The sequence below is a fragment of the Leucopleurus acutus genome, assembly GCF_964270905.1.
Source record: "Leucopleurus acutus genome assembly, chromosome: 21".
NCBI classification, from domain to species: domain Eukaryota; kingdom Metazoa; phylum Chordata; class Mammalia; order Artiodactyla; family Delphinidae; genus Leucopleurus; species Leucopleurus acutus.
Genome location: NC_139163.1, coordinates 13,795,990 through 13,821,227, shown reverse-complemented (window position 1 = coordinate 13,821,227; position 25,238 = coordinate 13,795,990). Strand labels below are relative to the sequence as shown.

General features: G+C 38.7%; 1 protein-coding gene across 17 annotated transcripts in view; it reads left to right on the top strand.

Moving 5' to 3' along the window:
• SORBS2 (sorbin and SH3 domain containing 2) overlaps window positions 1-25,238 on the top strand; it is a 206,865-nt gene that overhangs the window by 122,401 nt on the left and 59,226 nt on the right. For all 17 annotated transcript variants that reach the window (XM_082863976.1, XM_082863979.1, XM_082863966.1 and 14 more), the window contains 4 exons: window positions 13,813-13,951; window positions 17,586-17,758; window positions 22,864-22,930; window positions 23,613-23,657. In XM_082863976.1, coding sequence (XP_082720102.1) covers window positions 13,813-13,951; window positions 17,586-17,758; window positions 22,864-22,930; window positions 23,613-23,657 — 424 coding nt within the window. The remainder of the gene's footprint in view (window positions 1-13,812; window positions 13,952-17,585; window positions 17,759-22,863; window positions 22,931-23,612; window positions 23,658-25,238) is intronic.

Genomic DNA, 25,238 nt, shown 5'->3' with positions numbered 1-25,238 from the left:
AAAATGTATAGCATAATAAGAAGGTATCACGTTGCTTTACTTTAAGGGTAGAGTTAACACTGGTTTAATTATTAACTTTGACTTTCTCTCTGTTTTTCCTTCAACATTATTTCTTTCTCCGGATGTTTTGATAATCCAGGCACCCCTTCCACCACCCAGAAAAGAGAGCTTTTGTAGCTCCTTGATAACCAGTCACACAAAGGGTGACATTTTAGACCAATTAGTAACTAACACACAAATTCCCTCCTGTACAGAGTTCTTTACTAACAAAACACCTCTTCAGGGAACTATGTATTCTAATGATGAGTCCAGCCAGACAATTGTATATTCTGAAGAATCTAACACAACTGTTTCATATACACAAAAAATCACTAATCCACTACCACCACCTTCCAGCACAGGTTCCCCACCAAAAGCTGACATGAGTACCCCATTTCTACAAGAGGACTACACGCAAGATTCTCAGACTCGGAGAATCTCTACATTGAAACTAATCCATAACCAGGATCCAGGAAGTAGCATCCCCTTTAATCCTCCACAGTTTTCCAAATCTGTTGAAGTACCATCATTTCGTAAAAGGCCTTGCTCACCACCCCCTAACCCAGTGCCTGAGATACACACAGCGTCTCTTTCCATTCAGATAGCTCCCCTTTCAGGACACGATCCTGAAAGCCACAAACAGCCATCTGAGCTTTCTCCAGAGACTGCAAAGATACCTCTTCAGCCAGAGAGACAAAAACCTGCAGTTGCTGCGGCCTCTCAGTCCTCAGACTGCCAAGTGGTACCTTACACTTTCCAATCTCTTCTTAGAGCATTCTGTAGAGACCCTAACTCCTTTGGTTTGGGCTTCTTATGTAATCCGATGCTTTGTCAGTTTGCAATCAGGAAAGGAGAAAGAAACCATCTTCCTATTTAAAACCGTACTAAATTCATCGATAAGTTTCTAGGTATTTTTAATTTTTAAAAAATCTACATAAAAAGAAATATATATCTACAGATCTTTTATCCAGAAATAAAATGTTTTAACAGTTTCTTCCTTTCAGGTATTTATAAGAAATCACTGATGATTGGTTATCACTTAAGACTGCAAAGTACTTTTAAGTTTTAAAGAAATATTTTTCATGCCAGACCTTTGAGTACCTAGGTTGTACTTTATTTACATGTGTAAAAACTCTAAAAATAATTGTCCATTATAATTCACTTTGGCAAGAAACATTCATCTTAATTCCACCAGAGTTTATTTTCTTGTAGTTCAATAATCATTTTCATTGAAACTTGATCAATTTCTACCTTTTTAAGTTTACAATTTCAGAAAGTATATTAATCAATCTTTAGTACTCAGACTATTAAGAAGTAAATTTTTATTCGCTTATACGTAAAATTCTCCCATAGTGTCATTCTGCTGATATTTATTAATCTAGTTAGAAGAGAAATGTGTTTGTCTTCTTGGCTTTTCCACAAAATGATGTAATGTTAAGAGAATAAGCTTTAACGATAAACTGTAGATTTCAATCCAAGCTCTATCACTGGCTATGTGATGAGGCAACCATCCTAACTACTCTATGAGTCTGAACAAAGAAATGAGAATATTAATTAATCCTTAATTCTTAGGTTGTGATAAGAGTAGGGAGATAGTAGAGGTAAATTACTTAGGACGGAGCAAGCCCTGCGTAAATGGTAGCCATTTATAAAGATACACTAGCAACTGCAGCAGTAGTGGGAGTCTAGAAAACACTCATACCTGAGTAAATAATTTGTATAATACTATTTCCTGTAGCTGTGCTATTAAAGATCGTTCAAGACATATCCTTGAAGAGATATATTTTTAAGCTTTATAGAAAATCTTCAACAGGCATCTGATTGACACCAAAATCCTCTCCTCCCCACCACACCCATAAAGCAGAAACCTTAAGCTTAGACGATTAAAAAGACAAGTGGGTATTTCTATACCTCTACTAAAACATTTCCTTCATCAGCTAATCATGATATGCAAAATTCATTCATTAGAGTAAATTCTTTGAATAAAGGTAGTATTTTCTAAAAGCCCTTATGAAATAATAACAATAGCACCTAACAAATACTAAGAGTTTACTATATGCAGATGCTGTTCCAACTTATTCACATTTATTAATAACTTCCACAATCCCATGAGGTAGGGAGCAAAGTCAAGCTGAGACACCACAGACACGGCTGGGCTAGTGTCAGACAACAGACTTACCTGTGTCCCAGGACGTGTCCCTGGAAGCAGGTGTAGGAGCAATCAGAGCAAATGCTACCACGTTCACAGCTCAGTTCACTCATCTGACATAGTTTGGTTCTTCTAAATCATTTTATTATGTTTGGAAACTTAAGTTGATAACTTTCTTCCCTATGGCTTTGTCACCGTCCAGGCTGACCGGAGACAGTTGGTTTCATAATACAATCCTCAGGGAATCACCATGAGCCACAAGTTAAGCTTTGAGATGCTGTCACTTTTATTCATTCAACAAATATTTATTGGGCATGTGTCGTCTGTTCTAGTCACAGAGCTGCATTTGAAACCATTGATGATTAAAGTCTTGTTGGGGGTCGAGGGGACAAATATTAATAAAAACTTAGATAAGTAGATTACTACATACATTAGAAGGAGATTATGTAAATAAACTAAGCAGCACTGAGCAGGGATGTGGGGAGCAGAGTCCATTTTAAATAGGAGAGTCAAAGAGTCTTCATGCAGTAGGTAGAACAGCTTTGAAGGGGGAAGAACATTCCAGGCAGAGGGAATATCTAGTGTAAAGGCTTTAAGGCTGAAGCACTCTGGGACTGCTCATGGACCAGCAAGGGAGTCATAGGGAAGGAGAGGAATTATGTGAGGTGTAGGTAAGAGGAAGTTAAGTCAGAGGTAACAGAGGCCAGAGGCCAGATGCTCCTAGAAGCCATTGCAAGGATTTCAACTTTTACTCTCAATATAAATGGGAGTCATTGGGGGATTTTAAGGCTATGGCTGTCGTCATTTGACTTATATTCAACAGAATCATTCTGGCAGCTCAGTGGAGAACAAACTATAGTAGGGCAAGGAGAGTCGGCAGGCCAGGTAGGTAGGCGGCTATGGCAACAACTTAAGTGAATGGCGGTGGCTCCGAGCAGGGTGGAAACAGTGGAGGTGGTGAGAAATCGAATTCTGAATGCATTTTGAAAGTAGAGTAAATAGGACTTCCTGACAGATTGCATGTTGGAGGTAAGGGAAAAAGAAGAGTCAAGACTGACTTCAAAGTTTTGCATCTTTGCAACGGGGAAAAATGGAATTTGCCATGCTTTGTGCACTGAGACTGGATAACCGTGAGTAGAGCAGCTTTGTGGAAAGATCAGAGGTTCCATTTGGGACATGGTAAGTTTGAGGTGTCTATGAGACATCCACATGGAGAGGTCCACTATGTAGTTGGATATATGAGTCTGGAGTTCAGGTGAAAGGTCCAGGTTGGAGATCTAAGCCATCGGCTTATAGATGGTTTTGCAGCCATGAGACTGAATGAGATGACCAGAGCATGACTACAGAGAAAAGAGGAGGCCCAAGGACTGAGCCCAAGGGCATCCCAACAGTAAGAGGAGGAATCAGCTAAGGAGGTTCAAGGGAGGAGGAAATCCAGGAAAGTGAGGAAAGTATATCGAGGAGAGATGATTAACTGCATAAATGCTGCTGACAGTACATGTGTAAGATGAGGTCTGCTAACCTACCGCTGACCTAGAAGTGGGGAGGGGAACTTTCTTGTGGGTTTAAGAGAGACTGGGAGGAGAACAATTGGACAATCAGCTCCTTAAGGGGTTATTAATGTAAGACCTTTCATCTAGTTATTCCCCTTCCCTGAGCCTCACTTCCGTCATCTATAAAATGGGGAAAATAATAGCATTCATCTCACACTATTGCTTTGGGGTTTGAATAAGACACTGCCTGCTACATAATAATCTCTCACTATGGAGTAACTGTTGTTATTTTAAAATAATATCCTTTTTCCAAACTATGCATCTGATTGGGAAAAGGAAATATATTATTTTCAATAGTACATTCTTTGAATGGGTGGATAAAAGTTTGTTTCATCCAACCAACAGTTGGTTCCGAGATGACAGTATATAGTCTTTCATAACACTTTCTCAAAAGGTGACATAAAACTGTTGCGGTTCTGAGTTTTCTTAATTGTGTCAGAATATTTAACATGAGATCTACCCACTTAGCACATTTTAAAGTGTACAATGGAGTCCCGTTAACTATGGGCGTGATGTTGTACCACAGATCTCTAGAATGTAATCATGTCATCTTCTTGCGTAACTGAAACTCCACCTGTGAACGGCAACTCCCATCTCCCCATCTCCCCCACCCATGGCAACCACCTTTCCACTCTCTGCTTCTATGAGCCTGACTATTTGAGAGCCCTCATATATGTGGAATCATGCAGTATTTCTTCTTCTGTGACTGGCTTGTTTCACTTAGGATAATGCCCTCAAAGTTCACCCGTGTTGTCTCATATGACAGGACTTCCTTCTTTCTCTAAAGCTGAATAATCTTCCACTGTCTGTATATACCACATTTTCTTTATCCATTCATCCACTGATCGGTGTCTAGACATGTTTGCACATCTTGCCTATTGTGATACACTTTACTTTTGTCTCATTTTCCACCTAATGGCCTTTCATGGTGGTGACCTTTTCGTTTTAAATACTTACATTCCACATTCTTGCAAGAAGTCTCAGTAAATGCCAAGAGCTGTCAGCTACACATCATGAATTAGCCAAATATATGCTCTATTATAAAGAATTATCCTCCCAAGAAATCAGCAGTCCCAAGAAACAAAAATGCTCTACACTGAGAGGTGAAAAGGAAACATTAGTGTTCTGGAAGTTTCATTTACATACTTTTGCTGTTTTCATTAAAGTCTGACCATTAGTGTAAGAAGAAAACTGCAGCCTACCATTAGGAATTTTAATTCTCTCTGTATCTGATAATACAACATATTGTTTTATAAGCTGCATATGTTTTAATTTACCTCCTACAAATTTATATATAGAGAGAACACAAAATGAGGTATGTTACCCTCTGTCACTGTGTGAACAGACATCCTGTTGCTAAAAATGTCACATTGTTCTCAGTGTCAGATAAGTGAATGCCTAAACCAGAAGCTTTGAAAGACAGCAAAGTCTACACCCCAGACATTTTCTCTGGCATTTGTTAGTGTTGTGCCCTTTGCTTCAGGAGGATAAACTTGGCCCTTCTATTATGAAATAATGTCATCAAGCATTTGCCAAAGCCTCACTTTCACACTCCTCCTGCACATATGCTGGGGACTCAGAGGGGACTTTGTCTCAGTGTCATGTAGACAAAGGAGAAAACTCATCTCTTTTGCTCCATGGGATCAAGATGTAGAAGTTTTAAGGAAGGCTGAATCATGAATAAATGTCAGCAGTGTGGGATGATAGAAAAGGTGTAGAATACAGAGTGTGCTTTCTGGACCAGTCCCATCAACACCAGCTCTAATCACTCATGTGTTCTATTAGGATGGCCAGCCAATATCTCATGACTTCTTTTTTATGGGTTTGTTATGAGATCAATTGATCAGGTCTATGGCAAATCCTCCACCTGACGTACGTGTGTGTGTGTGTGTGTGTGTGTGTGTGTGTGTGTGTGTGTTTGAATGATTGAACAGTAGAGAATATTTGGGATTCCAGTATGAATTTAGAAATCACCTAGGAGTCCCTCTATAACACCTCCAAATAGAAGAGCAGCCTGCCTCTTCTTGAATACACGTAGGTATGGAGAGCTCAGTTAGTGAAGGAACAGCTAGTCAAGGCTTGGGCAATTCTCAGATCTAAGTATTAGAAAGTATTTCTCTTATTGAGGCACTCTGCCTTCCTTAACTTCTGTACTTCATCAACAGGAAGCAAAAGAGATGAAGTTGTCTCCCTTTCACATTACTCTTCTCTCTACCCTGCTCTTTGCTTTGGGCAAAGAATTCCTATGCCTTCCAAGCATTTTAATTTTTTAAAAATGGCTCTCATTTATTGAGAGCTATTACAACACACAAAATGCTGAACTAGCACTTTACATACATTTTCTCACTTAATTTTCACAGGCTTTAGGAGTTGGGTTTTATTAATGTCTGCATTTTTACACATGAGGAAACTGAGGCCAAGAGAAGGTAGACAACTTGCCACGTCTGTCTGACTCTAGACCCACAGCTCAACCAGGAGGTTCAAGTGCCTTTAGTTTCTGATATAATCTGACACTTGAACCCCATGTTCTGGCAATGTTCTTAAGATGTGACACCTTCTTGGAGTCAAAATCATATTCCTGATCTGAGTAGCACAGTGGAAATATTCACTCCCCTGATCCGGACAACACACTCCATCAATGTGCCCAAATCTGTGTGACCATCTTAGATCACTTGTCACCCAGGTTGTGGGTAGGGACTATAGGCTAAGACCTCTGGGAAAAAGGGTTTTTATTCTGAGGCTACCGGGCAGTTTTGTATCATGAAATGCAGGCAGTAAAGCCAGGTCTTAGGGGGCCTGGGGAATGACCAGTTAGCTACTCTCTTTGTCCGTCTTAGAGGCCACCCAGTTCCTGTCTCGCCTCCCTGCAAGTCGGCCACATTCTCTTAGCTTCTGCCCTCTCGTCTCTCCAAGTTGCCTGTGGATTTCCATGACATTCCCTGGCTCTGATTATGTGTGAACTTGCATCTGGGACTGTGGGGTACACGATTACCTGACTGGGGCATTCAGTATCATTTAATTCAAATTCCCTGGAAAGAGGCAGTGCCTCGTTGGCCCAGTTTAGTTCAGTTATTCCCTCTCCTAAACAATAAAATGGGCTTGCCTGGTACAAACATGGCAGCCAGGGGCTTCCTCCTCTTTCCCTCAGGAGGGCTGTGAGAGAGGGGGGTGATTATCACAGAAGGAGATGGGGTGGTATGTAAAAGCAAACTTGTTTTTTCAGAGAAAGTCTTAAATTGTTTCTTTTAAAGTTACCATGGAAATTGTAAATCTTAACAGTGATATGGATAATTATAAAATAAAACCCATTTTAAGTAGCCCATCACAAGGCTTCAGCAATTTTCATTATTTTGTCACTTGTTTTCAACTGTCAACCTCAATTATCCTGGTAGTAGTTTAAATCCAATATAAGGTACAGTATCCTTAGGTCTGTAGAAATTTTAGTACCTCTATCTAATGGGTGAAGAGAAAAAAATAATGAAAATACCATTATGACACCTAATAAGATACAAATAATTTCTTAATATAAAGATTGATTTTTGTATAACTCTCTCCTAGATATTCTTTTCAAGTAAATTACTATCAGCTCTATTGAAAAGTAGAGAACAAAACCTGTCACATCCTTTCACTTGATATTTAAGACATATTTCATATGTTTCTTGAGAAATGAGGCCTAGAAGTTCAACCACTAAAGACATTCAAGAGGGAAGTGTTAAGATCCCAGACTACAGTGCCATGTCAAGCCAATTAGAGTCTGAGACAGAAAGAAAAATATTTCCCCCATATACGTATGTTTTTATGTATGTATGTCATTTTTTTCTAGGACATTTCAGCAGTTTAAAAAATACTGAAAAGTTGAGAAGTAAGTGTATCGAAACTGAACATTATTTTAAGTTTAAATATTTTATTTTGACCAAAACAGAATATATTACAATTTTAACTTCATCTTAAATTAGTTAAAAATTGTTTAAGATCATCGTTGGCCAAGGGAAATTTGTCAGGCATGGCTATTGTCTCAACTGAAAATGAGATTGGGAAAAAACAAATTTTGAAAATATTATTATTTTATTATAATATTATTGCTTCCATTAAAAATCCAGGATACAAAATTTTCCTTTTTCCTCAGTCTTCAATATGACCTGGCATGGCACTGTTCATTATTTAAATTTTTGATATTTTGTTCAGTTTGGATTTTTTTTGTATTGACTTTGATTTTTTTTCATAAGATTGCATTAAAATAGTGTTTATCTCCATGACTGAGTTTTTGTCACTCCGTTAAATTCTGCACCCAAGATAAGTGCCTTGCTCACCTCACCCTCAGCCTGGCCCTGCCAGACTCTGCTCCCTTTCTCTGTACCCCAAGCTCCACTCCAAGCCCATATCCAACTATTCCCCTTCCACCTCCAGATTCTACATTTACTGAGCCAAAAAACATACGGCCTAAGGGTTAGGGAATAACTATAGATATTCTTTGTTTGGTTGCCACTGAGTTAATTTTTAATTTGGCTGGCTTGGGGCAACATGCCCTTTGCCTTCTACCAGTTTCCATCATTCCCTCTTTTTTATTTTCTAACATCTTTATTGGAGTATAATTGCTTTACAATGGTGTGTTAGTTTCTGCTGTATAACAAAGTGAATTAGCTATACATACACATATATCCCCATATCCCCTCCCTCTTGGGTCTCCCTCCCACTCTCCCTATCCCACCCCCCTAGGTGGTCACAAAGCACCGAGCTGATCTCCCTGTGCTATGCGGCCGCTTCCCACTAGCTATCTGTTTTACATTTGGTAGTGTATATATGTCCATGCCACTCTCTCACGTCGTCCCAGCTTACCCTTCCCCCTCCCTGTATCGGGACAGCAATAAAGATGCAGACGTAGAGATTGGACCATCATTCCCTCTTATCTAACCCCTAGCCTGATTTGCACATTCTGGATACATTCCTGGCCCAGGGTCAGCACCTGAGTTTGCAATGCCCACATCTGAGTATAAAAGTATCACATTTAAAATGTGTATCTTTAAACAACAACAACAAAACCTCACTAGATAAGAATAGAATAGAAAAATCTGTCTTTTTATCCAGGGTTGGAGTTTCTTAACCTGTTAGATTAAAGATGTGCTTTCAAGTATCCATGAACCCCTAAAGTTGATGCAAATTTTATGCATACATGAATTTGTGCATTTTTCCTAAGAGAAGGATCAATAGCTCTCAGATTTTTAAGGTATCTGTGGCCAAGAGACCTTTTTATATAATGGATTTTTTAAAACTCTCCAATTAAAATTCTGAGGACAAAAATTAATTATAACTTTTTATGAGATCAACAGCCTGCATGACATCAACTGTTAGGAAGATGATGGCTGGCCAAGAATCACTTAAATCTTTACTAGGCAAGATTTTTAAGTTTATACAGTTTTCTTTAATACATTCCCCATCCTTGTATTAATATCCTATAATACTTTGGCTATCTATGCTACAACTGGCCCCATACTGAACACTCAAAAAACCTTTATTTTGGAGGTGGGGGTGAGGAGTAAGAAACAAAATTTGCTTCAGAGTTTTATTCACTCATGTTGAATGAATTCACTTATCATCACATTTGCCCTGTGTGGTCAGCTATCATGAAGGTGAAAATGGACAGCTATGACATCTTTAATGGGCCATCCGCTCTCTTCCTTTTACAGACCACCCCTCCGCCATGTTTAGCCTTGGAGGTATTAAACCTTTTCTTTCTCCTTCAGTTTCTTTCTCCTTTACCTAAGATTTTAAGCCGACAGTAGTTCTAACCAGCTAGGGTATACTCTAACATCATCAGTGGCTGTTTTTTTGTTTTTCATTTTCACACAAAGGTACCACCATTTGCACTGCTAGGATATTTTAAAGTTCAATTCCTTTAGTATTTTATAGTGAAGTTAAAATAGAGATTCAATGAGTGGAAAGGAAACAAAATTCCCTCTCCATTTAGTTGTTTTTAATTTGATCAGTCTCTAGATCTGAAAGTCAGAAAAACATGAGGCAAACTGATTTATATTTGGGGGACATTGTCCAACAAGGAGGCAGTAGGGAGAAATCTGGTGAAGGGAAAACTAATTCTGCCAACCAATGAATGACTTGATATTAATTTGTTGTCACAAGTGCAAAAACCAAAACTTTGGAGAAAAAAAAAATTGCATTATGCCAACACTCTTAAGCCCTCACCCCAAACTAAAGCTGTGTGAAAGCTGGTCTTATTTCCAAAAAACATTTACTAGATTCCTTTTCTGCATGTTTTCATGCTTTTCCTCTACTGTGTGGTTGGCACCTAATTCTTCTGAATATATTTCCTTAGAGTGCTTGCAAATAAAACCGATGCTTTGCCTTCTCTGCCACATTGCAAAAAGAGGTGTTTTTATTAATTGGATCATTTATATCTCTTCTCATTATTTTTTCCTCAAACCCAGCTCGGAAACCAGAACTTAACCGCCAATGTGCTGGAGGTAAATGCTTCACAAACACACAGACAAACCCCACCAGAAGCCTCTTCTTCACGCCCTCCTTCTGTGGTAACTTTTAACCCAACCACTTTTTCACCAGATGGTGGCTCCAGCCCAGCATCACTTACCCTGCTACCACCTGCTGATTTGGGGCCTTCACACCTGCAAAGACCCCCGACGTTTTTGCATTGTTTTTATAAACCCCTTCTTCTTGCTCCTGCCTGCCTTATCCACAGCAACGCCACAGGCTCTCTCACTACAGACCTCCCAGGGCGAGCACCCCTCCTGCTCCTCCAGGGAGTACTCCTCAGACACCCCACATGAGCTGCAGATAGCTGACTCTGACAAACTGACTGTTCTGAAACACCTTGCCCAGCCTTGGGTCAGCAGTCTGCCATGACAGGTGGCATCACTTTAACCATCCCTGCTATCATGCATGTAATTATTCTCCTTTCCTATGCTCCATCATTTTTTAAACAGATCTCCAAAGACCGAAAGGACCAATTTCTTGTCTGCCATCTGATTTTGCAGCCGAGCATTTTTATTTGCATACATGTTGATTCCATCTAAACCGATTCCATACAGTCTGTTACAGAAATACATTACATTCATCCTCATAAACCTACTTTGGGCTAAAAAGGTCAATTATATTCTCTTCATTCATTTTAGAGTCACTTACGTTTACACTGTGTTGCTGTAGCTAATGAGTTGTACAGTGATTTGCCTTAATAAGAAGTTTTCTCAGAAATTTAGATAGGTATACATATGATGATGACTAGTAAAGAAAGTCTAAAATTTTAATCCAGTATTAAATCCTGGTAGATAACAGTTTACTTCAGAGATTCATATGAATGTGCCCTGTGTGAACAGTTCACATCTCCTTATTTGTCACATACATGATTACTCACTGTATGATGTTAATTCTTCTTGCTCCCTTTTCATTAACAGCTACATCTTTTGAATCCATCTATCCAACAGGAGTGAAAGATGCAAATAACCTTAATCTACATTGTAGAAACTTAGCTCTATGATTTTGTTGGAATTATTTTCCCAAGACACTCCAGTATAGAAATTTATGAATATTTATTGTTTTATATATCAACAATTTGTCTTCCATTTAGAACAATATATAAATATTTCCCATACATATTTATTTCATCTAAATATATCAACTTGGCAAGCAGTCCCTAATAAATGATTTATAAATGCCTAAAGTGTTTCAAAATTTTATGGCGCAGATTTTCTATTGCATATAAAGTATAGATAATAGCTTCAATTTGAAAGGCTAACTTTAGGCAAAATGAAGGGAATTTTTTTCTAAAATTGATTTCATAATGAAGTTCTAAATATGCATTGTCATAGAGAAAATTTTAGCTGTGCTACATAATTTTTACGTTGCATCAAGGTCATAAATCTGTGAATTTCATGCCTGGAGAAATATTATAAACTATATGTTTTTCAAGACATTGCAATTACAGAAGACAAAAGGTACTTTTTAGTATCTTTACTAAATACTTAATAATACTTTAGATGGGCTTCAGTATTAATTCAACAGCTGGGTATAAAACTTTCCCCTGAAATGTTGCATTCAGAGACTAGCTACAGAAAGAACCTCCTTTTCCACAGCTAATACCTCCCCTGCCACTAGTACCTGGAGCGCAACAGGCATGAGCCTCTCCATGTTCTACTATGCTTTCAATAGTTCTTTACTTTTAAAACTGTAAGGAATGCCTTTACCCAAAAATACAAAGCAGTGATAGTGTATTCATTTATGTACTAGCCTATTTAATTTACTGTTTCTAAGACTCTTCAGGAGCCTGAGAGGCATACATATAGCTTTGTGGAGCCAACTGTAACTGAACTTAGTTTCAAGTAACAGTTTAAATTGCACGTACCTTCTCCATGAGATGGTTTTCCTAATAATTATTTCACTATAATAATAAAGTATTTTCTAAAATTCTAATAGTATTATTTCATTAGTAAAATCCTAATTGATTTAACATGATGAAAGGCTAAATCTATCTGCAGCTTTTATTTTGTTTAACCCATAACCAATGTTATTGAAACCATCAAAATAGGAGGCAGGGCAACTTTCCTAAGTTTAGTTACATAGTAACATGATAGTTTTTACTAAGGAGAATTCTCCTGCCTTTAACATTAATTATAACAATAATATTTAAATTATATTTACAAAGATCAACCAAACTGGATTTGGGCAAGGAGGCAAAAATAGTCTCGAATAATTCATCGAAGATATATAAGCACTCTGAAGCATTTGGGTAGATCAGTGCATCACACTTAGCTGAATGGCCAGTGCTCTAGGGTAGATGACCCTCAAGATGGGGTTGCTAACAATGATTTCTGTAACAGCCCAGAGCAGTAGTTCATCATTAAGCACAATCATTGTAATGATATGCTTACTGACTTTAGGACAGGTGTGGTATGGCTATAAAGTAATGAAACTAGATTAATTCTACATTATTTGAAAACATCTGCTTTAAAGTGAAAAATCATGGAAATGTGCAATTAATTGACTACCTATGTTTCAGGCCTATACGACAGAAGTTTAATTTGTTTTAAAATAAGCAGATAAAGGTCACAAATTATGGTTCTTTATCTATGCGCATATGTGTGTTTTGTGTGTATTCAGCTGTAAGGTGTTTGAACTAAATGCTCTTACTAATGTTTTATCTTATTTGCATGCATTATACAATCTCCACAATGCTCAGTGCTATGTTGTGGACAGACAGGCATGCTTAATAGTGAGCTCCACCTCTCTAACTGAGCTGATTCAATTCAATGAGAATATGTATCTATTGAATATCTACTATCCTATTAGCACCAGGTTGCATGTTATACAGAAAAATATGTTTAAAAAGCATATATATAACCGTCTTCAACAAGAATCTTGAAATACCACTGGGGATATGAAAATACTCAAATATAAAGCAATCAAAACAATAAATTATTAAGGAACCAAAAAGAGGCCTATAACGTGATAAATGAAACATGAGTAGGAAGAAGCCGGCGGGTTAACACCACTTTCTAATGCTTCACCAGGTATTTGATTCTTCCAGAATAGATTGCTTCATGACATATATAAATCCAAACAATTGTCCTCCTTATGTTAGTCACCTTGCCCTGGAAACCCTGATTCGCTACAGGATTCCCTGATTAAGTCTGAGAACCGATCACTTTCCTCTTGTCAAAGAATGTTCTTTTAAAATCCTACACCCAGAGCAGTGTGATTTAAGTCACGACATTAGAGCAGATTCACCCTCCACGTTTACTTTATACTGGCTCCTCTGATATCTTTGGACATCACTGTTGGCAGAGCAATGTGCCCACTAGTCAGCTGCTTCCATTCTCCTAATCACCTCCTGTGCCCTCTGACATATAAAGAGAGTGATTTTCAGAGTAAAGAAGATAGTGAAGACACTGGAAAAAAAAAGTTCCATGCCCTTCTCGACATCAGTTAGTAAATAAATACTGGACAGCTGATTACTGTCATGTGCATGGAAGCAATTATTGTCATCTAAAGGAGTGATGTTTACAGGGGTCCGTGTACTTTAACAGGATGTCTTTGCACTTTTCTCAGAGCCAGATAACGCTGAATGGAAACTCTGGAGGCACTGTGAGTCCACTGAGTTACTATCAAAGGCCATTTTCCCCTTCTGCCTACTCGCTACCAGGCTCACTCAATTCAAGCATTATCATGCAGCATGGCCGGTCACTTGGTAAGTCATCGGATAGTCATGATTTTCATGACAATTTCAATATAACAGGTACAAACCAAATGAGAAAAATATATAGCATCCAAGTAGTTTTTGGAAAAGGAAGCAGAAACATTCAATACTTCACTATTTAATGAGCCTCTCCTAGGGGAGGAATTAAAGGCAGAGGATTTAACACTGGAGAAAATGGGGACCCGGCTATTCCAAGACGATGACTATATCTATATCTGGCCATCTATATCTGAGTCTGGAGAAGGCTATTAGATATTTGGGGTGATGGGGCAGAAAGAAAAAGATGGCCAGTTGGGGAGAGGAGTGTGCATATATACCAGGAGAACGTTCATGTAGTGAATTTCCATGGGTGGCAAATACCATCCATGTTCGAGACAGCCCTTTCTTTTGTGGAAAAGCTTTCATTGTAGAAAATTCTTTTAATATATATAAAGAAGAACTATTTAACAGTTAAAACAGTTTAACAAGGGGATAGGCTGCCTCCCAAAGTAGTAAACTACTATTCAAACTGAGACCAGAAGACCACCAGTCAGGGATGTGAGTTCCTTTAAATAATGATGCAGAATTTTATAGAAAGATAGTTCTTAATCCTTTGGGAATTAAGAACTAAATGAAAGACAGAGCTCTCCTCCCCCCCAGAAAAATGAACATTAGAACATTCATATAAACTTTTAAACATATGATTTCATGGCGCTTATGAACTCTTTAAAGCTTCCTGGAAAAGAAGCTGTGCTATATAATGTTAGAAATATTTTTATGCAGCAAAATATATTAGGACAATTTAGAAAATAATGTAATAAATATTTCTTAGTTTTTAAAAATGCAAAAAAACCCAACCAAACAAACATTGAAAAACAGACCAAATCGAACCATCATCTGAATTCAAGCGGAGAAACGTTCCATGTTGAGCAACTAGAAGGATTGCAGGGCAGCAAGAAACAGTGAAGACGGCGCAGGACCACGTGACCACAACATACCTCTCAGAAGAGCAGGAGACTGATCCTCTGGCCACCACCAACCAGCAGAGAGAAAGAAACTAGAACACAGGGCTTTAACTCCCAGGTCCTCATTGACAGCAGACAGCGCCTTCTCTTCCCCGACACTGTGTATGGAAAGAAGATGAGGCTATTAGTTTGCCCAGGAACACCCAGCCTATGGATTGTGGAATTCAACTTCTATGGCCAACAAAACCTCTCTAACTATAAGAGTTACATGTAGCCATGAGACTCAAAGAAATGTCTAAATATACTCGCACCTTCTCTAAGGCGGCTCCTGGGATCATCTGTGAATCTTATAATGATGTCCCTTTACAGTATAAGAGAGTAGAACGTCTTTGTGCCAAAATACTGCCCTTATATAATCAGTCCCTGGTGTAGTATTATAACAGGAGTCCATTATATCTAGATTCCTTATGGAGCTATGCATGATTACACATCTATAGTAAAACTCTACAAATTATCCTAGCCATAATATTTTTCCAAATAATTATTAGCAAAGTTGGACTCTGTCCCCTTTGCCTGTCTTAATGAACACAGTTTTGTCCCTCCCACCCCAACAAACAAAATATATAAATACTTAAGTATGGACAGGCTTTTATATTAGAACATATCAATGGGTGGATTTTACATATAAACTATACTACAGAGAAAGAAATTCTGTAGATAAATACTGAACAAATTCCAGTTGGCCAGTGCTGAGATAGGTCCTGAGGAATATATACAAATCTATTCTGCCCTAGAGGAACTTTATAAAGTTGAGGACAAAGCTGCAAAACTGAGAGTTAGTGGACCATATAAGAGCATAATAAAATAAAACGCTAACTTGTAAGCTGTAAGTTCATAGAATCTTATGACCCACATATGAAGAGAGTTAACACTGTTTGTTTAGGCTAGGGCTTTGCAAATACTCAGTGCTTAAAAAGTGTTTGATAGAAATACTAGCATCACGGTTGCCCACTCAAATCCTTTCTGTAATTAAATGGAAAATCAGAGTCAAATATCACTTTGCGTCTTAATTCAGAGTTAAGTTGGAAGAGATACTACGTTTACATACAATGGCATGTAACGCAGTTGTATTCCTAGCCTTATTCATTGTTCATCAGAAATGGATTGAAAATGCTTTTCTGTTGCAAACTAAAACACAGTCATAGTAACAGCAGTTACAAATATTATAACGGATATTAGTCTACAAAGGTCTTATCTCTACTTATCCTTATAATGATGAGTTAAATTTTTTAAAAATCTTATGGAATTTTGTATAAATTTGCTACAAAAACACAGTCATATCTTTTTAGATGTCTATATCTATACCTATACGTAATCAATGACTGCTGCCCTGACATAAGGACTTTTCCATATGCACATAAAAAGAGACCTGACTAACAGATCTGACAAACCAAGAGTCATACTTGGTCAGCAAAATTTTGAACTTTGTTGTAGAAAAACAGGAGGTCATATTATCAATTGTACTAAATACATGATAATGTAGATTTTCATAAATACCTGTAAACTCTAAGTGGAATACAGAGTACACCTATGTCCTCTGTTTCTTATGAAAGTATACCACAAATGAACGAAGATGGCATGAAAAGCATGATACATCTCAGTCACAATGTATGCTTAGGGCAATTTTCACATCCAAGGGGTGAGAAGTCATGGTTTTTGCTACTTTAAAGTAAAAGCGAAGCTACTTTACTTTAGTGGCCGTCATGGAGTCTTAAATAAACGTTAATATTAATAGCTTACGATCATTTCTCTACCCATAAGCCTTCACATCCAAGTATATGTTTGGATGTGAAGATTTCCTTATGTGATTTTTGTTTTCACTTTATTTTTATAAAATCACTGTCATAGACTCAATAGTCATATTTTTCATCCTAAAAGTACACTTTAGTACTTTAAGATAATGGTAGTCAGCAGTTTCACCAAAATAATAGTAATGTAAATGATGAGCTGAAGGAAATTACTAAACTTGTCTCAGCTTCTGCCCCCTCATTTATAAAATGGATCCCTCACCCAAGATTACTAGAAGCATAAAATGAAGTAATGCGGGCTTCCCTGGTGGCACAGTGGTTGAGAGTCCGCCTGCCGATGCAGGGGACACGGGTTCGTGCCCTGGTCTGGGAAGATCCCACATGCCGCGGAGCGGCTGGGCCCGTGAGCCATGGCCGCTGAGCCTGCGCGTCCGGAGCCTGTGCTCCGCAACGGGAGAGGCCACAACAGTGAGAGGTCCGCGTACAGCAAAAAAAAAAAAAAGAAGTAACGCATGTACAATGCTTTCTTAACACAGTGGCTGCCACGGGGCCGCATGGTCTTTCAACAAATATTATTCTTCTCCTTCCCCTCAACACTGAATGATGATGATCTTGTTGTTAGAGGTCTATTCAATATATACCTACATGTTAACAATGAGTGGCTCAAATTTAAGGTCAATGAGTTAAAAGATATAGTGATGGAAATACACTTTATATTTATTTATAAATATAATATAGTATTATATATTTACATATAACTATGTAATTATACGTAATTACATGTAATTAAATATATTATATTACGGTAGGCCTGAGGCTCCATTAATTTGATTCCTCGTGCATCAAGTATATTTCACCAAATTTTCTCCACAGATTCCTCAGAGGCATACCCCCAGCATGCACAGTCTCTGGACGGCAGCATGGGCAGCTCAATACCACTGTACAGATCCTCAGAGGAGGAGAAGAGAGTGACAGTCATCAAAGCGCCGCACTACCCGGGGATCGGGCCGGTGGATGAATCCGGAATCCCCACGGCAATTAGAACGGTAGGAAATGCCAGCGCGCCTTGCTCCGGGGCTGTGCACAGGCTCCACAAAGGATGGATTGTCAATGGCTTTGTGCATTCCTATGCTCTTATATAATGAGGATTGCCCTCCGTGCCATCTGAGTTCTCATGAATATTATGCTGTGTGTGGCAGAGAAAAGGAACTGTCGATTGAAGATAATGACCCAATCTGTTTTTCCATTTCAATTAAAAATCACGAAAAAAAAATCACGAAAATTGTGATTCTGTTAAACGATAAAAGTAGGCTTTGTCTGGTTTTACCTTTTCCATGGAGTGTTGGGGCAATAGAAAGAGAAAAGAGAAGGAAGAAGAAAATGTGAATTCTTTGGCTGCACTGAATTCCCATGTGCATTGCGAATAAACCGGTGATTTGTTTCTTGAGATGGATGTGTTACCACCAGGAGACTGGGAGCCGTGAATTGGGTGTTGGGCAGCGAGATGATTGGAGGGAAGGGAGTTCATGTCGTGGAAAGGAAAAACTGTCTGAGGAAAATACACATCACGTTTTAGTGTCCCTCGTCAGCTGTGCCTGCTGAGAGCTCTCTGGGGCGATAAGTGAAAGTGTTTGGGTTTTTTTTTTTTTAAGTCTTTAAACTCTGCCAGAACATTGCTCGGTGTTTCAGGGCAGCCCCTTCTGGCAAAGTTCAGCAGCAGCAGAGGCTGAGCTTGGGCAGGCAGCTGCTTGCTGATCCAGTCCACTTGGAGAGGAGGTCTGTGCTGGCCTGCGCGAAGGAATACTGGGGGCGCCAGGATGAGAGCGGCAGCACCTCTGCAGGTGAAACTGGGGGGTGGTGAGAGAAGGGAGCGCCGACTGCATACACTCGGTCTGCAACACCCACGTATGCGGCTGGGCTGGTGCCGAGAGCTACTGGCCTGGAAGGCAAACCTGGGGGGCCAAAGACAAGGGTGGAGAAAGGAAAAGAACCGGCAAGAGATCAGAAAAAGAGATCAGGGACGATTGGAATCGCTCAGAAAGAACGAAAGACAAAGACTGAGGGTCTCTTGTCTCCTTGGATTTGCATTCATCACATGGGGATCCTGTGTTCAGAGAGGAGAGTTGAAACTTGATAATTCCAAGCATCTGTATTAGAATTGGAAGCCAGAAAGTAAATCTGTAGAGCAGTTGCTGGGGCTTTAGACTCATTAGATTCTGGGGATGCTGAATGTGACTAATTATAAAGTCCTAAACATCTCTGTTGGAACCAATGATTGTCCTATTTAAGTGACAAGAAGAGTTCAGGGATTGTGACTAACATTCTTAATCTTATGGTGGCTGCATGTTTCCGGTGGTGGCACTCTGTTGTTTGTTTCTCTTTTAAGATTTCTAACTCAAAATGGTTTAATTTGAATTTCTTTTCCTAATAACGTAGGGATACAGTGTCAGACAGGTATAATGTCACTGGTTCTGTTTAATTGACCCTTGACAAATTAGGAGATCCCTGATTCTGTGTAGTTATAGATTGTCTGATTTTATCTGAGACCTCTAGGTATGTTTTTAAGTCAATATACGATAGACACAAATGGAAATGCAAAGCTGGAACTGTCTTTATCCGTAAGATATAATTTTCTTAAATAGCAAGACCTTGCTTTTTACGTTTTAAAAGGAAAAAACTGAGATGTTATAGATGGTTAGTGAAAAATCAAGAAATATTAAAAATTTATATATTTTTAATCTACTGCCAAATCAAAAGCATGTTTAGATATGCATAAACAAATGCAGATACTAGACATTCAATGCAAGTTCCCCCTCTATAAAATAGAAAATAAAAATATAAGCAACTCAGAAGTTCCTTATAAGGAACCAGCATTTTTATGTACAGCTGTGCTCTTATGTAGACTGTTCAAAGTTTGCAGAGAAGGTACAGGTCTGAAGAGTCATTCACATTTCTTATCTGTCAGCCCCACAGAGCACATCCCCAAGTATAGCTGTGTTTATAAATGTGGAGTCTCGCCATGTCTGAGCCACGGCAGGCCAAGAATCTCCAAGGCTGTTTTTCTTTCTCATCCGCATAGAAAGTAATGATTATCAGACTTACATTACTTCACAGGGGCTTTCTGCTCAGTGTACACACCAAAGGCAGTACTGTCCCAGTGTATCATCTCAGGGTCTCATTTTAGACAACCAGCATAGACCAAGGAAACAGAATTTCAAAAAGTAACATGGAAACTCTAAAAAGCCAAGAATTAACCAAATGTACCTTTGAGCTATCTGAAGAAAGGGAAGCAGCTCCCAGACTGCCCTCTCTCATGCGACCTGGGACGTCTATGTTAGCCTTTTACTGCCATCCTTAAAAACAACAACAACAAAAACCGCTAGGGTTCAGATCCCACGAGACTGTGTAATTAAGGCGAGTAGTTAAGTGAAATGTAAGATTCTTTCCTTCTAGTTCAAATATAACACTGTTTGAGTCTTTTCCAAGCTGGAAAGGGGCAAAAATAGAATAGAATAATGTATACTGGTGTACATTCTTATTGCTTGGAAGTATTAAACAGTAATGAAAGGAACCAAGATTTGAATCTAGGTTGATCTGACATTAATCTCAGCTTTCCACTGCAGCCTACTGTTTATATTATGTCAAAAGCGGGGTGGATAAGGAGCTTCTGCTTTTAAGGAACTTACAGTTTAGTACAGCAAATGTTGCCAACATTTTATTATCACGTTAAAGAAATTTTGAAACAATATCTATATTTTGTGACTTGCTCTAGGACACTAGATTGTTTACTATAGCCAGTATTTTAGTAACTTAGACTAGTAAATACAGAATTTTTATTTCTCTAATTCTAAGCTGATGATCAGAATACAATTCGAGTCCAAAATATTCCCTAGTTAATTTTTAAAATAATGTCTTGAACACTATACTCACTAACAAGTTATTATGGATAATGATAATTATCACCAAAACTGTAGAAAATATGTGTCTTTTCCCTTTTTGGAAATCTCTGCACGATAAATCAATGTAGAGTTCTGATGTTTTGTAAACTACAGGAGTGTAAAATTTCAGGTTTATTCAGCCAAGTTATAGAAAACAACCAAATAGTGATTTACTAGTAGTTACTGCCCATGCAAAATCATTTTGAAGAACAAATACACAAGTAAACTTCCGGAAATTTGAGTAGACTTCCGTTTACCTAATCTCAATGTTTGCCATAACAACCTACATGGTGGCATTTCTAAAAGGGACTTTAAATGCTTAGAGGACTTCTTTTAGAAAGGGACATAGAGTTTTAGTATTCCCATTTACTAGTTTCACATTCCTCTTTGCCAAGCAACTTGGGCATTTCCTGGCATCTCTGTGCTCACCATATAAAGCTAGCAGATGGCACAACAGAGATCCCGCCAGATATGTGCCCTCCAGCAAGTGAAGGAAAAACTCCTTTCTGTCAGGATGCATTGCCATATACAGCGATATAACTCACTTATTCAGCTTCCTCGTTGCCATTGGTTGTGTCCAGGTATGGCTGGGAAACATTTTTACACAAAGTTATGTCTTATATTTTATTGCTAAAGACTGCAAAGGAATTAAAGCTTAATGAAAAACAAATCCATCTTTTATGAAAATAAGTGTCCCTTAAAGATACATGTTCATCTACTTTGTTTAGCCCAGCAAATAACAGCCACCATTTGAGTATAAAGTCCACCAGTGATCCACTCAATATTTCCATTGTAGAAAGAGCCTAGAATGAGTGAAGAAGTGATTCCCAACAAAGTCAATTAGCCCTTGATGTTACTCTGTATTTGTGGTGATTACCAGAATCATATATTCTTAGAGATCAAAGTAAGTCTAGATATAGCACAAAACCCTCAATTTCCAGATGGAAAACACGATGACCACATTGGAAAGAAAAATCAGGATATAAAATCTACACCAAAGCTCAGTCTAACAAATACAAGAATATTTTTGTGGCCTTCCTAACAGAATATTTTCTATGAAGAGAACTGCCTCGAAAAATCTGTATATTTAGTCACTATATACAGAATGGTCAAGTTTCCTACCAGAATAACCCTGGAAGAGTTAAAATGAAGACACTCCAAGCAAAATCTTGAATTATGATTATAAAGGCATATGTCCACTTTCACAGGTATATGATTAGGTAGACTTCCATCCAATAACCTGGATTCATTCATTGTTTTATTCTGTAAATATCTGAGGTTTCCTACTGTTATGATTTATTGAGCATTTCTTATATTCTAGGCATTGTTCTAGGTCTTTTTGTATACACTGTCTCTTTCAATTTCCATAACAATTCTACGATGTGGATATAATTATTTCATCTTAGAGAAGAGAAAACTGAGGCCCTAAAAGGTTACCTCACTTGCTCAAATTCTTATTGCTTGGAAGTATTAAACAGTAATGAAAGGAACCAAGATTTGAATCTAGGTTGATCTGACATTAATCTCAGCTTTCCACTGCAGCCTACTGTTTATATTATGTCAAAAGCGGGGTGGATAAGGAGCTTCTGCTTTTAAGGAACTTACAGTTTAGCACAGCAAATGTTGCCAACATTTTATTATCACGTTAAAGAAATCTTGAAACAATATCTATATTTTGTGACTTGCTCTAGGGCACTAGATTGTTTACTATAGTCAGTATTTTAGTAACTTAGACTAGTAAATGCCAAATTTTTAGTTCTCTAATTCTAAGCCGATGATCAGAATACAATTCGAGTCCAAAATATTCCCTAGTTAATTTTTAAAATAATGTCTTGACCAGTATACTAACAAGTTATTATGGATAATGATAATTATCACCAAAAGGAGCGAAGCAAACAATTATAACACTATAACTTTTATTCAGTTAATTTTATATAAATAAGCTTGCACAAATATCAACTACCTAGGGCTGGGCACAGCTGTGACCTGGAAGAAATAAAACCATAGCGTACAACATTCCAACTCAGCCTCCACTCAAACAAAGGGTAATGTATTTACAAATGGCATGTATCCCTGGATAAATTACTGATATGTCATCATGACATAGTAAAGAGTCAGAACAGAAATCTTCTATTTAAAAAGATATAATATACAAAGAGGAACAATGTTTATTTGGAACCAGTTTTGTAACTGTTGGACATTTTCTTTTACAGACAGTTGACAGGCCAAAGGACTGGTACAAGACCATGTTTAAGCAAATCCACATGGTGCACAAGCCGGGTATGTAGTTCTGTTTTCTGATCAGGTCCTTGTGGGCTGAAGGATGTACACTCTTTTGTGTAGTTTTGGTTCACACAAACTGTCAAGACCCCAGCAAACTTCATGGCCTTTCCTTCTTTTCAACACTCCTCCTTATTCTTAGATCACCCCTCAACACCCAGACACCCGCACTGCTGCTTCACCCCTGAGCTGCCAGGAAGCCTCTTAGAAGGTGACCCTTCATCCTTCCCTATCCACAGTATAAACTGGCCTGGCGTATTATCTGCTTAAAGAGACACATTATTCCTCTGTCCACGTGCATCTGCCCCATATCAAGACAGTGACTGTAGCTGGGTCTCACTGAGTTGACAAGGGATCTTTAAAGCACTTACTAAAGGAAATTCATGATCCAGGACAAGCAGAAAGGAGGAAGAGGGACTGATATCTGTATGCTGTGAAGTGGGCAGCAGAGCAAACCTGTTAACAGCCCAGAGAAGTCAATTTGCAAAGTCCCAGCAAAAAAAAAAACAAAAAACAACAGAAAAAAAAACCCCATAATATTTGAAAATTTAAAAATGGTTTTATGAACTAAGCAAAATGTGTTGGTTTTCTAACAAATCTGTTGTTTCTCTGAAGTTCTGCTATCTTGTTAGGATGTGGTGACCAATCTGTATTACCATAATATTTATGTTTCATTTTCTAGATGATGACACAGACATGTATAATACTCCTTATACATATAATGCAGGTAGGATGGGTTTCCTTGCTTGCCATGACTACACTGTGTCCTCCCATGCTTGGAAGAACTTCCCAGTCATTTTTTTTTTACCACTCTGCGTGCACGATTTCAGTCTCTACAATTAGGAAGATGCTTTTTTTTCTTTTCTCAGCATGTATAACGAAAGATTTGATCTTTTCTCATGGAAATGAGAACTAATACTATTTTATCTCCTTCATCCCCACTGTTAGTTTATTCTCGGCTTCAGGAATGTTTAACCAAAGTGTGAAGGACAGCAGGAAAGAACATACTGTAACAGGGGGTACAAAATAAGATAAAGATCTCCTTTTATCAGTAGAGAGAATGATTACAATTGCGTAAGATCTTTCAGATACACTTCACCAAAAACAAGTCAAGCAAGGTATTTTGTGACCCTGTCCATGCTTTTGCTCCAAATGCAATCATTTATTGAAGGATTTTTAAACATCCCAGTTTGCTGGACCACTTTTCTGACTCAGAGTTGCCAGCGGTCATAATGGAACGACTTCAATTCTGGGCATTTCCACTTGAACTTGAGTGAGTTGGTATCTTGTGAAATGGTTGCAGGCTGGAGTGAGGGACCCCTGAAAAATGTTTCCATCATCGCTTTCTCCTAAATGTCACATCAGGGGACCCCACACAGGGCCACCTGTCACTTCCCGGCCCCAGGCTCAGGACGATTGCACAGTGCCTGTTATTGCCTTCTGTAGAGAAGTCTCCGAGGCCCACATCCCATTCAGCAGCTGCAGCCTCCCATCGAGGTCCCCTTGCCAGCCACACCCCCAAACGGGATGAGGTTGTCCCCTCCACGAGGCCTAAAGGCCAGCACTCAGGCCTTTTCACTGTTGAGGATTCTGCTACTAGTGTCCGACAAGTAGAAGGAAAAAAACAAGCAGAACGGGCTCAGCAAGCTGCAAGAATCTGGTTTTCAGTCCTCGCTCTTCCAGACGGCAGCAGGTGGCCTGCTAAGATTCCCTCAACTTTTATTCCCGGTCTCAGGTTCTCCTAACTCCTCTCCTGTGTTTCGCTTGTTAAAATGCAAAATTCAACTGAGAAAATTTTAAAGATCTTCTTGGCTTTATTAAACGATTCATGAATCAGGCAGCATCCAATCTAGCAGACAGAAAGGAGCTCCGAGGAGCTGAACAAAACGAAATGCTTTCAATAGGCAGAAGGGAGCAGGAACAGGAAAGTTAGACTAAGAAAAACAGCGGGTGGGTTACTGCAAGGTCACTTTCCCTGAGGGGAGGGCAGGGGGCTGTCAGGCAGAGTATCTAACTCCTGCTGGCCAGGCCATTCCTGATGGACGGCTTTAAGATTCCATTTCTGGCAGAGTCAGAACTGTAACTAAGTTAAGTCTCGGTTTGGTGCTGTGGGGCTTAGCACAAGCAACTCCATTTTGGGTCTGCTGTTTCGTTCTGAACAAGCGCTCAAGTTGAAGTCTGACTGTAGCACTGAGGCAAAACAGAAGTGCAGACACTGTCTCATTTGTCATAGCCAATTTGCATGGACCTTCAGGAGGAGCAGATGAATGAAAATAGACTTACCTCAAAAGATTGAGGTGGCAGGAAA